We start from the raw sequence: 16810 nt of genomic DNA, 5'->3' as shown, positions 1-16810 counted from the left end.
TTTCCACGGTGTCGTTGAAGTAACGTTCGGGGGGAAGAAAAAGAGCACAGAAAAATCCTTCGTGCTTCGAAATTCTTCTCTACTATTGCGTGGAGAAAAAGCTTGAGACAGCACTTCCAGAGAGTCCGTTGAGGCAGATTCTAGTACATGCGTGTTTGACCATTTCAAACGTGTTCTTTGCTTTTCGACAAAAAAAAAACAGTGTTCTTTGCTCCAAATATCCCAGTCTTAATGAAAGAGACAGCCCATTCGATGACCACCTTGGAGACTTCAGAATAAGAACTTGTGAAAGATCCAACTGAGGTTCTATCGTCCAAGCTTCTCTCTCTCTCTCTCTCTCTCTCTCTCTCTCTCTCTCTATTGATCGATCATGAAGCCAAGAAGAGGGGATGTGTTAACTAAACAGCAGATTGATGAGTTCCAAGAAGCGTTTTGTTTGCTGGACAGGGATGGAGATGGTAACCCTTGGTTTTTTCGTTTTTAAACTTGTGTCATTATCTTAATTTACCTTTTGTGGTGAATAATCTTTTCATAGACTCCCTTACTCTGTTTGCTAGCTTTTTGTGATTCATTGCTAATGCCTAATCTACTTCTTCCTGGGATGTAAGATACAGTTCTCGGTGTTATTTTTGTGACATGAAAATTCTGTATATTGCTGTGTTGTCCGAATAGTTTAAACTGTTAAAGAACGACCAGTGCGTTGGAAGAACGATTTTTCCCTTTTTCATGGCTGTGAAACGTTATACTAACATAATGATCGTTTGTTTATTCCATGAGAAGACAACAGCTGCTTGTGCCTTTGGTGATCTCACCATGCAACTGTGTGAAAACTATGCTAGATTCAATTTTTAGAGAAGAAGACAGATTTTATTGGGATATATTTTATGCTTCCTCATTGAATTCTTCCAAGCATATGATCTTTGAACTTCAGGTAGCATCTATTGATTGTATAGGGTTTACCTTCATCACCTGGCTCATAGGTATATAATAAATAGTCTCATATCAATCAAGGAACGGGTTTCGACTCGTTGTTCAGACAAGACTACCAGTAGAATCAACCGATTGTTGATTATTAAACATTACACCACAAGTCAAACTACCACGAAACAAAAAGAATGAGATTGTTCTCACTGGAGATCAGAGATCAAAGCCATTTGTTTTAATTTTAGAAAATTGTATAGAATGTTAGAAAAGAGATCTTATAAATAGAAAATACAGGCTACGTAAAAATTTTGTTACCCAACACTAGGGTTCGTGGCATGAAACAGGAATGGAAGCTGAAACTGGAGCTTATATTAAAGTATATATGAGAAGATAGAAGTTATGTGGGATTAAGATATTCTGATTATAATATTTTGACACCTAAGGCGCGTTTCCCTTCCCAAATGATTGATTATTGGTTTGCTTGATGCATAGGTTGCATCACAATTGCGGAATTGGCAACTGCAATCAAATCCTTGGACCAAAATCCCACAGAGGAAGAACTTCAAAGCATGATCAATGAGGTCGATATCGATGGCAATGGGACTATAGAATTCGGGGAGTTCTTGAATCTTATGGCCAGAAAAATCAAGGTATCAACTAAAATAGCTAGTGTCAATTAAATCACATATTTGCAAGTACTTGATTGGATGAGTGTAAATGCATTTGTTATATATATGTTTAGGAAACTGAAATAGAAGAGGAGTTAAAGGAAGCTTTCAAGGTCATTGACAAGGATCAAGATGGTTACATATCTCCTAATGAGGTTTGACTTATTTCCTAACCCCACATTCAATGTTCAGCTTATACTTCATTATTTGTAGCTTCTTTGTATCTTGGAGCAATTCCTCCTAACCAAACCGCATAAAAAAAGAAAAGAAGGTGACAGAGAAATCTCGAATGAACTCTTATGAATGGAATTCATAAAACAATTGTAAAATCTCCGTTTTTTACGAGGAAGCCCATATGAGATAAGTAATATTTCAGACCCATGAAATATCTCACTAACCACATAAAGGCTGACATAAATTACCAACTAATCAAATGTTCCTATCCATTGTAATACCTGCAGATGTAGTTGTGATACAGCATCATTTAACAGCATATAATTCTATATGACCACTCGCAGAATTCTCTCCGTAATAACCCAAAGAAGTAGCCATTTCTTTTCTCTCAGTGCTTTCCTTCTCTTCTCTAATCTCTCAACTGATCTGGAATGACCTTTCTAGGGTTAGTTTTATTCTGCTTGACGTCTCTTTCTCTTGTAGGATTTTTCAACACGTTTTACTTAGTCTTGGCTTTCTGTTTAAAGGTTGCAAACCTTTTACTTAAACATCAAAATTAACATGAAGAAGAGAGAGAAAGGATCAAAGTCCCTGGTAATGGCTTTTGGTGATACTTGAAACACTCGAATATATGTCTCCCTTCTCTCGAACTTCATGAGCCTTCGAAGAACTTCCACTGACCTGAGTAGAAGCTTCCTGAGGATTTTTTTTCATCGATGCAATTCTGGTGATATGTGAGGAACTTAGGATCAAGGGCCTTAAAAACGTTTAAGACATGGATGTATTGAATGTTAACTGAGTTGGTAAGAATATTGATGACTTTATCCCTCGTGACGATCTCTCTCTCGATATCAGTTTACTTGAAATATGAGATATTCCAGTCCTTCTAGCTTTACTTACTCATGCCTTTAGACTTAAAAACTCCTCTTACTTGGTGGGTGATTACAGTTGCGGCGGGTGATGATCAACCTCGGAGAAAAGTTAACAGAGGAAGAATTGGAAGAGATGATGAGAGAGGCGGATTTGGACGGCGATGGCCGACTCGATTATGAAGAGTTCATCAGGACGATGTTAGCTTTCTGAAAGCACTGGCGCAGTTGCTCATGCCTCGCCTCGCATGGACTTTGTATTTGAATGATTTGTTGAGAATTTCCGTTTGCTAAAACTCTCCCTCCTATTCTTGCATATTCGATTGTATGCCATTTAGAGTTGTGTAATCATAAAACATAATACACTGAAGGAATATCACGCTAAAATAGTAATATCATTTGCCGTGTGGGTTTATCGTGGATTCATTTCCATTGTGCATAGTGTAAAATCACTCTACACTTATCAAACATCTTATAAGTTATAAATTACAAAAAAAAAATTGAATTTCTCGTGGACTATTTTTGTGACATTCCGAATTTCGGCCCATTTTTGGAATTTATAAAATGTGTAATTTGTCAGTGTGCTTATAGTAAAATCTCGCCCGGGAACTGATCACCCTCGGTTATTGTTTTTAAAATTGAGATTTCGCTAGAATCACGCTCGATCAAATTTGGCCGTTATTTAGAGCCAAACTTTGGTGTCGAATTTCTTGAAGTTCCAGGACGAATTTAATTAGAGGGTATCGATATTATTGTGGCTAGCCTCGATATTACCCGGGACATGTGAGAAGTGGATTTTTGATCGGGTGCGGATTTGGACTAGTAGACCTTCCTCGTAGTGTGTTTTGGATTATTTTCTTTTGGCCCTTTTTCTAAATTATAATTGGGATTTTTGTGGACAGTTAGATCGTTTTCGGATTTGAATTGTGACCGTTGGATCGCGATCATTGCTTTGACTTTCTCTCTCTCTCCTCCCTCTGCCGCGTCTGCGCACGTCTGCCCATGCACGCAGACGTCCCCTCCCCTATTTCCCGCTCACGTCTCCTCCTTCTCTCTCTTCCTTTCTTTTCTTTTCTTTTTCTTTTTTTCCTCTTCCCTTCCTCTTCTTCTTCGTCTCTTCTGCCCCCGACTCCTGCTTTTGCTTCTTCCTTCGCCCGACCATCGCTCGCAGCTCGCCGACCGCCCCTCGTCGTCCGCCTCGCGCCGTCGTCGCCCTGACCGAGCCGTGCCGCCGCCCATCCGGCCGTTTTCCCTCCTCCGGCTTGGCAGTTCTTCTCCTCCCTATCGCGCACAGCAGCAAGTCGCCGCCGCGCCCACCGCGGTCCGGCGCTGCCCAGCCGCACGTCGGCCCGTCCTCCGTTGCCCGGCCGCCCGCGACGCCGCCGTGTTGCCTCCGGCCACCGCGAGACCTCCCCTTCCCCTATTTCTCTCTTCCCCGGTGCTTTCCCCTGTTTCGACCCCTGGCTTCGCCGCCGCGGCGTGCCGCCATTCCGGCCGCCGCCGCTCCGCCACCCAGTCTCTCCCCTCAGCCACCTCCGCCGCCCAGCTGCCCCCTTGGCCACCACCACCTCCCCTTTCCCCCTGTTTCTCTCCTCCCCGACATCTCCCCTGTTTCGGCTCCACCCCACCCAGCCGCCGTCGCCGTCGCTGTCGCCTGGCCGCCCTCCGGCTGTGAGCCCAACTGCTGCCCCTGCTTCAGCCCCCTGTCCGCTTTCTCTCCCATGTGGTAGCCGTCCATTCGTCGCCGCCGTGAGCCGTCGCGTGTTCGCCGAAGTTGCGGCTGAGCCGAGGCTGCTGCCGTTGCTGTTCCGGTCCCCTCGCCACCCTTGCTCGGCTTGTTCTCACTTAGGCCCGAGGTAAGCGGCTTCCCAAACTCCGTCTATGACTTCGGGTATCATTTGACTCGTTTTGGGGTTAATTAGTGCAGATTAAGGGCCAATTTGGTGGCTGATCGTATGGGCTGTTCATGGCTAGATTAGTGGGTGATTTATGATGGTTTAGAGGCTTGTTTAGTGGCTGTTATTGGCTGAGTCAATTGCTGGTTCGGCGAATGATGTTGGTGAATCTATTGAGCATAATGTGGGTTAAAATGTGTGGGAAATGGCGAGCGTTGTGACGGTCGAATGTTGCTTGATTAGCGGGCTGATTTAGTGCCCAATGTGTGTGTGACAATGGCTGATTTATGGGCATATTGTGGCTGGTTTCAGGACTGAGTTAGGGTTTGTCATGAGCAGTGATAATGGCTAGTCCGATGGATTGTTAATGAACAAGTTTTGGAGTGGAATTGTAGGATATATTGTGTCGGTGTAGCGTGCTAAGTGTGGCTAATGATTGCTTGATTTATGGATTGATTCCATGTTTGAAATTGGGTGCTCAAGTGATGTTTTGATGACAAAGTAGTTGCCATCCTTCGGATGACCGCTTGTTGGTGCGCAAGCGTGAATTTAATTGGTGGGATCGTGGCTATTTTAATGTGCTAGTATGGTGAATTGCATTGTGGTTGTCTGGACACACTTGGGTGATATTTGAACGTGTGAATGCCATGGAATTGATTGAATTATGTGGCGTGTATGCTTGACAAGCCCGGATCGATCGGAGGGCTGCCAACCTGAGGGGTGTTGACCCGGGTTGTGAGAAAGGACCCGTGGGGTGTTGACCCGGGTCGTGTGAAAGTTTATTTTTGAAAGGTCCTATGGGGTGTTGACCCGGGACAGAGCCAGGATTGATCGGAGGGCTGACCTGTGGGGTGTTGACCCGGGTCGTGTGAAAGTTTGTTTTTGAAAGGTCCTGTGGGGTGTTGATGCGGGACAGAGCCCGGATTGATCGGAGGGCTGACCTGTGGGGTGTTGACCCGGGTCGTGTGAAAATTGGATGGATGCGTATGTGAAATGTGTTTGGGTTGAATTGGATGAACGCACGTGTGTATGGCGCTTGAATGATTGTGATGTGTTCATGGACTATTATTACTTATTGTGATTTGACTAATATGCAGAGTTGGCGCATGATTAGAAGCGAGGTAAGTACGTTTGTGTATATTACAGTACGTCGATGATTAGGTCGCATGTTGAGACTTGTCTGGGTACGCATTGGCCTATGTGGGGTTTAGGGGTCTGCTTATTGAGATTTATCTCATCCCCCGTTGTTAAACATTTTCAGGACTGGAGTGACGGATAGTCGTCATGTGCTGTTCGGAGACCGGGAGTGACTTTGGGCATTTGATGTTTCATTTCACCTTTTTGGTTGCCCCCGTTTTGTATAGTGGAGTAGGTTACCCAACCTTTACCCCTTTTTTTGATGAGCGTGTTTCTGCAGTTTGTATCTGCCAAGTATTCTTATAAAATGTGTATATTGATTGTATGGTAGTGCTATCCCTTTGTCATTATTTATTGTCTGGGTTATTTAATTTCGCTTCCGCTTGCCTTTATCGTTGGGTGTTTCGTTTGGGTCGGCGACGCGTCCTGGGACGTCGCGTTCAATACGACCGTGGAAGGGGTGTCGCGAGCCCGTTAGGGTTCGGGGCGTGACAATTTTTGGTGCAACTCGATTGTTTTGTCATATTTTTTACGTAATCATTTTTTTCCAAATAACGTTGACTCCAATTTTGTGCCTTACAACGACGCGTTTTATTGGATGGAATCAAAATAATTTAACTCTCCATAGTGTATTATTGCATTGTAAGCAAAAAAGTCATTTTCATTTCTATGCTATTGTATAGGTACGACTGTAATCCTTTTTGTATGTACGATATCACTTGGTGTGCATAATAGAGTCAGCTTTACTTGAATTAACAATCATTAATTTTTTTTTCTCGTTCTTGTAAAGTGAATTTAATCATTTTTTACTTTGAATGTAGAAATTATTAGATATGATGTTTATAATGTGTTATGGAGAGATTTTCCTACTAAACTGTCGCTTTTTCTTGACAAAGCTCTTCAATTTTTATTGGGAGAAAAAAAGAATCATTTGATGAAATAAGAGTACAAATAAGGGGCAAAAGTCAATTTTAATATAATATATTACATTGTTTTTTGCTAAGTGATGTTTGTAATGAAATTCTGTGGCGATTATATTTTTTGGTCAATTGCACTCCATGTATAGAATATAGCAAATGTGCGCACGTGTAGAGTGTGCAAGAAATTGACACTTGAAAGGGTAAGCTTGTTACAATATATTTTGAATTATTAAACAATGGAATGAAATCATTGATACAAAAACACAATACAAAGAAATTGTATCTATGGAAAGAGGGGAAAGAGAATTATTTTATGATTTGAAAACTTTTTAAGAAGGTTATTGTAGGATAATAATGTTCGATTTCTAATATTGAACACCTGCGATAAAGTATAATTATGAATTTACACAATCCTCCATGTTTTGTGCACAAAAGCCCAATGGGCCATTGCAGGTTTTTTCCATATGTGGTTTGGAAAATCTCTATAACTTCCAACCGAGATACGTTTCTTATCCATGAAGTAGACTATGAGTGCATTTGGTTCAACTTTTCTAAGGGGTTTTTAGCCTCTAAAACCCCTTGAGGAATGCTGGGTGATTTGGCTAACCTTCCCAAGGGGATTTTGGCCAAATGTCGGTCTTGAGAACCAATGCTGGTGGGGACCAACATTCGAATTTTAGCATTTGGCTGAACGTTGAAATTAGTTTTTTCTTTTCAAACTATCCTAACCAATTTTCTAATTTTTTATTTTGTCCTTAGTTGTGACTGTTCATCTTCTTTGCACGAGGGTGGTTAACAAGGCAAGATCGGGCTGGCAAATGGCAGGCAAGAGGCCGACAAGGTCGCGTGACCCAGGAGACCGTCGCTTAAGGTCGCGAGACCGCCCAGGCGACGGTTGCCTGGGTTGTGCGACTAACTAGATGACCCTTGCCGGGGTCGCGCGACCTCAAGCCTCATCGTCGGGTTGTGCGACCCCGACGATGCCCCCTGGGTTTGCGTGACCCTCGCTAGGGGTCTCACAACCTTGGGCTATGGCCGCCAGCACCAGATCTGGCTCGCCGGCGGCCTTAGCCCTTCACCATAGTCGGTAAAGGGTTTGATTTTTTTTTAATAAAAAGAAAAGAAAAATTAAACTTAAAAGCCCTTTCTAAAACATTTTGCCAAACGCTACTTAGGCCAAAATAGTTTTACAACAGATTTTTCACCAAACGCAATTTACATTTCCCCAAAGCCCATTTGCAAAGCCGAACCAAATGCACCCTACCTAGTGAATTGATGATCTGGAATAGGTTTACAATGAAATACATCAACCCTATAATTAGTGACGATGATTCCCACGTCATTATGATGCTATTTGATCTATAAATTCGATTCTTGTGAGCTACGATGTTGACTTAATATGTGATCGCTAGTCAAATTCAAAACTCACAACTAATTGTAAATATATTAGTTGGTCCTTTACGCCTCATTCTATTGAATTATGTCTTGAGTTTGAGCCGTTTATGAAACCCGACTTAGTTGGATAAATATCCAAATTTGACCGCATAAAGAAATTCAAGAAAGGCAGCTTCTATTATGGTTAAAACAAGAGGAAGAAGAAGGCCGTGTTTGGTTCATCTTTGCAAATGGGCCTTGGGGAAATGCAAATGCTTTTAACTTAAAGCCCATTGGGGAAATGTAAATTGCGTTTGGTAAAAAATCATTTGTAGTGTTTAGCAATTGTTTTTTGAAGGGCTTTTGGGTTTATTATTTTTATTTAAAAAAGCAAACCCTTCGTGGGCTCCGACGAATGGCTAGGGCTGCCAGCGAGCCAAATTCGGCGCTGGCGGTCATCACCCAAGGTCGCGACCCTCGGCGAGGGTCACATGATCCCAAGCAGCCCTCGCCAGGGTCGCGCGACCTCAGGTAGCCGTCGTCGGGGTCGCGCGACCTTGCCGTCCCTTCACCGTCCTGATCTGGTCTCATCGGCCCTGGCCAGTTGCCCTAGCGCAAAGAATTATTGAGGATAGTTTTGAAAGAAAAACAATTAGTTTCAACATTTTGCCAAATAGTGAAAGCATATCAGCATCGGGCTTTCGGTCCTCCCAATGCTAGTTTTCACATGAAAGCTTTTTGGGAAGGCTCGTCAAATACTCCAGCATTTTTCAACATTTTGGAGGTCGAAAGTCCATTAAAAAAGCTGAAACAAACGCATTCGAACTCTCTGGCACTAGAAGACCGAATAAGGTGCTCACACATATATTTATTTTATAGGATAAAAAGGTCATTGTCAGAGGAAGAAACAAAAGCGAGGGTTTTGTTTGATTATTTCTTTTGCCTGCAGTGGCCGCTTGATTATAAGTGCAAAAGAAAGCCTCTGTGGGTCCCTCCCTCTCTACATAGCCGCACGATGAAGAGAAAAGTGCTGCACAGTGAAGCTCTCGGTGTTAAGCGGCCGGTGGAGATTTTCTTCAAAGAACATACGGAGAATTTTGATGAAGAGTTCTTTGATCAGGGGGAAAATTTCAATTAAGGGCCCAAGTGAGGTCAAATTCTCAAAAGAGGGCCCAAAGTGAACATAGTGTCAAATAAGGGCTTGAAGTGTCCAATCAGTCTCAAATAAGGACCCGAAGTACCCAAAAAGTCTCAAATAAGGGCCTAGGTCGCCGGCCGGCCAAAATGCCCATCGGCTGGCGAGAATGTTACTATTCCGGCACCGGAACAGTGACTTTTTTGTTTTTTTTTTTAATTTTTTCCTTTCTGTTTTTCCTTTTCTGTTTTTTTTCTTTTCCTTTTCCTTTTCTTTTTTTTTCTTCTCTTCCTCCGCCGGCCATAGCCGGGGCCGGCGGAGGTCGCCGGGGCCGGCGAGGGCCGCCCTCGCCGGCGTCGAGAGAGGACAACACTTGCCTGGGCCGGGCGAGGTCGGCCTCGCCGGATTCTTGCGGCGAGGGCTCGGCCCCGCCGGGCCGGGCGAGGCTCGACCTCTCCCGGCAACGGCGAGGTCGAGCCTCGCCCGGTTCTGCGAGGGCTCGACCTTGCCGGCCGGGCGAGGCCCGACCTCGCCGGCGTCGGGCGAGACCGGTCTCGCCTGCAACGACAAGGCCGGCCTCGCCCGACACTGGCGAGGCCGGTCTCACCTGCAATGGCAAGGCCGGCCACGCCCGACGCCGGCGAGGTCGAGCCCTCGCCAGATCTGGCAAGGCTCGACCTCGCCAGTTCTGGCGAGGCTCGACCTCGCTGGCGTCGGGCGAAGCCGATCTCGCCTGCAACGGCAAGGCCGGCCTCGCTAGACGCCGGTAAGGTCGAGCCCTCGCCGGCAACTAGCGAGGGCGGCCCTCACCTGACGCTGGCGAGGGTGGCCTCGCCTGAGGCCGGCGACCTCCGTCGGCCCCGGCTATAGCCGGCGGAGGAAGAGAAGAAAAAAAAAAAAGAAAAGGAAAAGGAAAAGAAAAAAAACAGAAAAGGAAAAACTGAAAGGAAAAAATAAAAAAAATAAAAAAGTTACTGTTTCGGTGCCGTAATAGTAACATTCTCGCCGGCCGGTGGGCATTTTGGCCGGCCGGCGATTCAAGCCCTTATTTGAGACTTTTTGGGTACTTCGGGTCCTTATTTAAGACTGATTGGACACTTCATGCCATTATTTGACACTATGTTCACTTTGGGCCCTCTTTTGAGAATTTGACCCCACTTGGGGCCCTTAATTGAAATTTTCCCTTTGTTCAGGTGTACGAAGAGCTTCGGACACAAGCGGATTTTGTGCAATGAGTTTTACATCAAATTGAATTGTGTGTGTGTTTTTTTAAAATACTTTCTGCTTAGGTGTAATCTAGATATACGAAATATGCGAGCGTGTGAACAATTGTAACTCTAATTTTCTAATTATAGTAGATTATTTACTGCTGGCTTTACACATGAAATAGGTACCGATATTCGAATTGTACCACGTAAATTTCTGGTGTCTTTTATTATTTATTGTTTGTGTTGAAAACAAATGCGGAAGAGCAAACACAGAACACAGGGATTTACGTGGTTCGATCACAAGGTGATCTACGTCCACGGGCGAGGCAAGATAAGATTCCACTATAATCAAAGAGAGTACAGTTTTCATAAGTCGAAAAAACGACAAAAGCTCACGGTTCACAAAACTCTCCGAAAACAAAATTTTCTCTATACATCAATGAGAAAACCTAGCCGCGGTATAAATGGTGCTCCCCAAAAAAAATTTCCTCGGGGGCTACGCCCTCGATCCCCCCGAGACATTTGTTCGCTTGCTCCAGCTCGGGCGGACCACCATAGAAATTTGTTCACTTGCTACGAGTTGGGCCTATCGGCCCAACCCTCCACATCGCAAACCAAATCTCAATTTTTTCTCCACTTTCGGGTCACACAAAAAATATGTCGGGTCGGGTGATGAACCAGACCGAGTACATAAAATTCAAGACATATTTAACAAATCTCCACCTTGGCTTGAATTTCCCAAAATAAAACAATCAAGAAGCCAAACACATTCTCTCGGCATCTCTAAGCCTACGTGAGCTAACTCGGTGTAGGAAACAAGGGCTGCAACGAAAGAACATATCCACTTCAAAAATAAATGTAGAACTGTCATTTATCTCGCCACCAAAGCCCTACAAGGGGGCAAACTCAACCAAGCATGCCAATCAAGTTCAAGCAATGCTTAAACTTGTTGGTGGGGACTGGCTTGGTCAACATATCAGCAGGATTGTCAGCTGTACCAATTTTCTTTACCGTCATATTTCTCTCAGCAACTGCCTCTCGAATAAAGTGATACTTGACATCGATGTGCTTAGTCCTCTCATGATATGCTTGATTTCTAATCAAGTATATAGCATTCTGATTGTCACAAAAGACAACCGAATTGTCTTCCTGCTGGAGCCCAAGTTCCTGAACAAGATTCCTTAACCAAATACCTTCTTTCACTGCTTCCGCTGTTGCCATATACTCTGCCTCTGTAGTAGACAAAGCAACCGTCATCGTAAGGTTGACCTCCAACTAATAGCCGAACTAGATAGTGTGAAAAGATAGCCGAGTTAAAGATCTCCTCTTATCGAGATCACCCGCATAATCGGAATCCACAAATCCCACTATTGAGGTACCGTTGGAACTGTTTCTATCAAACACTAGGCCCAACTCTGCGGAGCCTCCAAGAAACCTAAGTATCCATTTCACTGCCTGCCAATGGACCTTTCCAGGATGCGCCATATATCTACTAACCACACTAACTGCCTGCGCAATGTCTGGACGAGTGCATACCATAGCATACGTAATGCTACCGACTGCACTGGAGTATGGGACACGAGACATCGCAGCCTCATCGACCTCTGATTGAGGTGAATGTTGAGCTGAGAGTCTAAAATGGGATGCCAACGGTGTACTCACGGGCTTAGCGTTTTGCATGCCAAACCTCTCAAGTACCTTCTCAATATAACTCCTTTGCGAGAGATATAACTTCCCTCCTTTCCTGTCCCTCTGAATCTCCATTCCTAAGATCTTCTTGGCAGGACCCAGATCTTTCATCTCGAACTCCTCACTGAGAAGTTTCTTCAAGATCAACACTTCTGACATGTTCTTTGCAATAATGAGCATGTCATCCACGTATAAGAGAAGATAGACAAAGGATCCATCTGAACCCTTCCTGAAGTAGACACAACTATCATAGTTGCTCCTATGATAACCGCTCCCTATCATAAAGCTGTCGAATCTCTTATACCATTGTCTTGGTGACTGCTTCAGACCATACAAGGATTTCTTCAATTTACAAACATGATCTTCTTTGCCTTCTACATAATAGCCCTCGGGCTGGGCCATATAAATAGTTTCCTCAAGTTCGCCATGCAGAAAAGCAGTCTTCACGTCAAGTTGCTCAAGCTCTAAGTCAAATTGAGCAACTATAGCCAGCAACACACGAATGGAAGTGTGTTTTACCACAGGGGAGAACACTTCATCCTAATCAATTCCCTCCTTCTGATTGTAGCCTTTAGCTACGAGCCGAGCCTTGCATCTAGCATTTTCAACACCTGGAATTCCTTCCTTTTTCTTGAAGACCCATTTACACCCGATGGCTCTTTTTCCCTTAGGCAACTGCACCAAGTCCCAAGTTTGGTTCTTGTGAAGTGATTCAAGTTCCTCAACCATAGCAACAGCCCATTTCTCTGATTCTGTGCAAGTAACAGCTTCCGTATAGGTAGAAGGTTCCTGAATACCCATATCTTCTGCTGTCGTAATAGCATAAGCCACCAGATCAGAGAACCCATATTTCTGAGGAGGCCGGGTCTGCCTCCTTTCTCTGCCAATAGTAATAGAGTATGGCTGCTCCACCTCATCTACAGCTTCCTCATCTGAACTTGAATCATTAGGAGCATTTTGCTCATTCAAAACATTCTGAGAGGTCTTTTCTGGAAGCTCCACCTGAACCTCCACCTCATTCATATCACTCTCATGTTTTCCTGCAGACTCATCAGCAACTTTCCTTTGATCAAGCATATGCATTTCATTAAATGTAACATCCCTACTAATAATGAACTTAGGTGAGTTAGGTTCCTGGCACCATAAACAATAACCTTTCACCCCATCAGCATACCCAACAAAAATACATTTCTTTGCTCTAGGTTCTAACTTACCATCCTTAACATGATAATAAGCAGGTCATCCAAAAACCTTTAGGTTAGAGTAATCACAAGGCTTACCTGACCACATCTCAAAAAGAGCCTTGCATTCTATTGCTGTTGAAGGAGAGCGATTAACTATATAATAAGCTGTGTTAATAGCTTCAGCCCAAAAAGCCTTTTCCATGCCAGCATTAGAGAGCATGCATCTTGCTCTCTCCAATAGAGTTCTGTTCATACGTTCTGCCACTCCATTCTGTTGTGGAGTGTGCCTAACTGTACGGTGTCGAACAATACCTGCATCTGCACAGAATTCATTAAAATCGCCACCACAGAACTCAAGACCATTATCGGTCCTAAGACGTTTGATCTTCTTCTCTGTCTGATTCTCAACAAGAGCTTTCCACTTCTTGACGGTTTCAAACACATCACTTTTTCTTTTCAGAAAGTAAATCCAAACCTTCCTAGAATAATCGTCAATGAACGTCACAAAGTAAAGAGCACCACCCTTAGATGGAACCTGTGCTGGTCCCCATAAATCGGAATGGATATAATCGAGTATGCTCTTTGTCGAATGCGTCCCCGTACTGAATCTGACTCTGCATTACTTGCCAAGAACACAATGCTCACAGAAATCTAGCGAGGTCGTTTGCTCCCCACAAAGTAAACCACGTTTACTCAAAACTGACATGCCACGCTCACTCATGTGGCCCAAACGCATGTGCCACAATTTCGTTCTATCATTATCAGAAACGGAATTGCTTGTGCCAATTGAAGGACCCATAACTGTGCTACCCTGCAAATGATACAAGTGATTCACCTTGCTTCCTTTCATCACAACCAGATTGCCTTTTGTAACTTTGAGAACTCCACCTCCACTTGAGTACACATACCCAATGGAATCCAAACTGCTCAATGAGATAAGGTTTCTCTTCAAGTCTGGTATATGTCTTACTTTAGTCAAGGTTCTTACTACTTTGTCGTGGCACTTAATCCGAACAGTACCAATACCCACGACTTTGCATACAACATCATTCCCCATTAAGACTGATCCACCATTCAATGGCTCGTATGTGGTGAACCATTCCCTATTTGGGCACATGTGATATGATGCTCCCGAATCCATTATCCAAACATCATTGGACAAATTAACAGCAGAGGATGCCGTAAGAACACTGTCTGACGCATTAGCCTCATTTTCGTTTGCAACATTCGTCGAATCTTGTTTTTGACTATGCTGCTTATCCTTTTTCTTGAGCGAAGGACAATCTGACTTGTAATGTCCCTTTTTATGACAATAGTAGCACTCAACGTTCATCTTATCTCCAGGTGGCTTAGATTTTGAACGACCAACAGATTTCCCTCGGAAAGCTTTATCCCTCCTCTTGGTCCTGCCTCTCACAGACAAACCATCTGCTTTGTTTTCACTGGTATTCCCATTCAATTTTGTTCTCAGTTCTGCAGAATTCAAAGATGCTTTGACATCCTCCAAAATTATGGATTCACGTCCATAAAGCATCGAGTTCACAAAATTCTCGTATGAGGCGGGCAGTGAACATAACACGATTAAAGCTTGATCTTCATCCTCGAGTTTAATATCTAGATTTTTCATATCCAGAACAATTTTATTAAACTCATCCAAGTGTTCCTGAATAGACGTACCTTCACGCATCTTTAGGGTATAAAGATGCTGCTTCAAATAAAGTTTCGATGTTAGAGATTTCTTCATGTAGAGACTTTCCAGTTTCTTCCAGAGACTGGCCGCTATTTCCTCATCGGCGACTTCTCGCAAAACCTTGTCATCTAGAGACAACTGGATCGCACTATGCGCCTTCTCGTCCATCTCTTCAATCTCAGCCAAGGTCATATCGTCTGGATATTTTCCGTCCAGCGCCCTAACCGTACCCTCTCGCCTCAATAAAGCCTTCATCTTTATTCTCCATAATCTGAAGTTGTTCTGTCCGTCAAAAGATGAGATCTGAAACTTCAAAGATGCCATCTCAAAGAACCCTAGAATCAAATGCTGCTCTGATACCAGTTGTTGAAAACAAATGCGGAAGAGCAAACACAGAACACAGGGATTTACGTGGTTCGATCACAAGGTGATCTACGTCCACGGGCGAGGCAAGACAAGATTCCATTATAATAAAAGAGAGTATAGTTTTCATAAGTCGAAAAAACGATAAAAGCTCACGGCTCACAAAACTCTCCGAAAACAAAATTCTCTCTGTACATCAATGAGAAAACCTAGCCGCGGTATAAATGGTGCTCCCCAAAAAAAAAAATTCCTCGGGGGCTACACCCCCGAACCCCCCGAAACATTTATTCGCTTGCTCCAGTTCAGCCCAACCCTCCGCATCGCAAACCAAATCTCAATTTTTTCTCCACTTTCAAGTCGCACAAAAATATATGTCGGGTCGGGTGATGAACCAGACCGAGTACATAAAATTTAAGACATATTCAACAATTTGTTTCTCTAGTTCTCTCGCATTGAATTAATTGCAAGATCTTGTTAATTTCTGCGTTAATTTTTCAACACGTTCTTCACCTAGAATGTTAATGTTGTGTGATAGAACCTTTGATCTTAAAGTAGCCACCATACAAATATATTTTCCAATCAGCATTTTCTCGCAGCTCTCCTTTTGGCACCTCGAGTGATTAAGGCTCCTTGCCTTATTTTTCTAGGACGTCTCGATAAAAATCAATTAATATAAGTTTGTTTTAATTTCTAGGGCCCGAATGTTATGGGCCGATTGTTCTAACGTTCCCTTACCGGTGTGGTCTTAGAAATTTCCTCCCATTCCTAAGTCAGCCTTACTCACCACACTCAAGAAGATCTAAGAGAGAGAAACTTGTAGAAGAAACCCTAGGACTTTTAGAAGCTTCAAGGCTTGCTTAGTCTTCTTGGATCATCCTCGGTCCACCGTGCACTAAAAATCTTTGTTCTAACGTTCCCCTACCGTGCAGCCTTAGGAATTTTTTCTAAAGTCAGCCTTACTCACCACACTTACAAGGATCTTAGAGAGAGAAACTCATAGAGAGAAATTCTGGATTTCAATTACTTGTGAGATGATACAAAAGAGGAGATGAGACCTTTATATAAACAATTACTCCACAAGTTATAACTATAGATCTCCCCTTAATCCAACGGAGGAGGTTCCATCTCCCCATCTATCAACCACCCACATTAATTACAAGGATACTCTATAATAGTATACTAAAAACCTCTGGACTGTGAGATGTACATCAGCCTTTTCAAATAACGTGGATTCGAACTTTCAGATTTGGCATTTTTTCTTGTGAATATTCTTGTTCCCTTTTATTAATGTCAAAGTGCCGAGGAAATAATACAGCTTGTTAGAATGTTGTTGACACCAAAACAAACAAGTCGTGCATGCTTGGCAAGTGTACAAAGAAGTCATGTGAATGGCACATGAATGAATAGTCACTTGCATAGCACATGAGTTGGATCTTGTATATATTGGTCTATTGACGGGTACAGAGCCAACATATATTGATCGACAAGGACAATCTTTAATGACATGTGTCCAGTTGACGGTAATAGGTAACCCATAACCACCAATATAGGTGCCGGCGGTAATTCCTGTGCCATTCAAA

General features: G+C 43.3%; 1 protein-coding gene across 1 annotated transcript; it reads left to right on the top strand.

Moving 5' to 3' along the window:
* Positions 1-283: 283 nt before the first annotated feature.
* Positions 284-3053, top strand: LOC130138341 (calmodulin-2/4-like). Its single transcript, XM_056312105.1, has 4 exons — positions 284-458; positions 1417-1574; positions 1667-1747; positions 2715-3053. The coding sequence occupies exons 1-4, from the start codon at positions 371-373 to the stop codon at positions 2847-2849; spliced, it is 462 nt and encodes a 153-aa protein (XP_056168080.1). The 5' UTR covers positions 284-370; the 3' UTR covers positions 2850-3053.
* Positions 3054-16810: the final 13757 nt, after the last annotated feature.

This window comes from Syzygium oleosum, unplaced genomic scaffold (genome assembly GCF_021117445.2).
Source record: "Syzygium oleosum isolate NSW1041296 unplaced genomic scaffold, Sole_v2.1 Sole_v2.06, whole genome shotgun sequence".
NCBI lineage: Eukaryota > Viridiplantae > Streptophyta > Magnoliopsida > Myrtales > Myrtaceae > Syzygium > Syzygium oleosum.
The sequence above is the reverse complement of the archived record's forward strand: the minus strand, read 5'-3'. Positions and strand labels throughout refer to the sequence as shown.

Bases quoted from the DNA above. Each gene is read 5' to 3' on its own strand.
- LOC130138341 (XM_056312105.1), top strand. From the start codon at position 371: ATGAAGCCAAGAAGAGGGGATGTGTTAACTAAACAGCAGATTGATGAG. The intron at 459-1,416 runs GTAACCCTTGGT...CTTGATGCATAG, and splicing joins GCTGGACAGGGATGGAGATG to GTTGCATCACAATTGCGGAA. The intron at 1,748-2,714 runs GTTTGACTTATT...GGGTGATTACAG, and splicing joins GTTACATATCTCCTAATGAG to TTGCGGCGGGTGATGATCAA.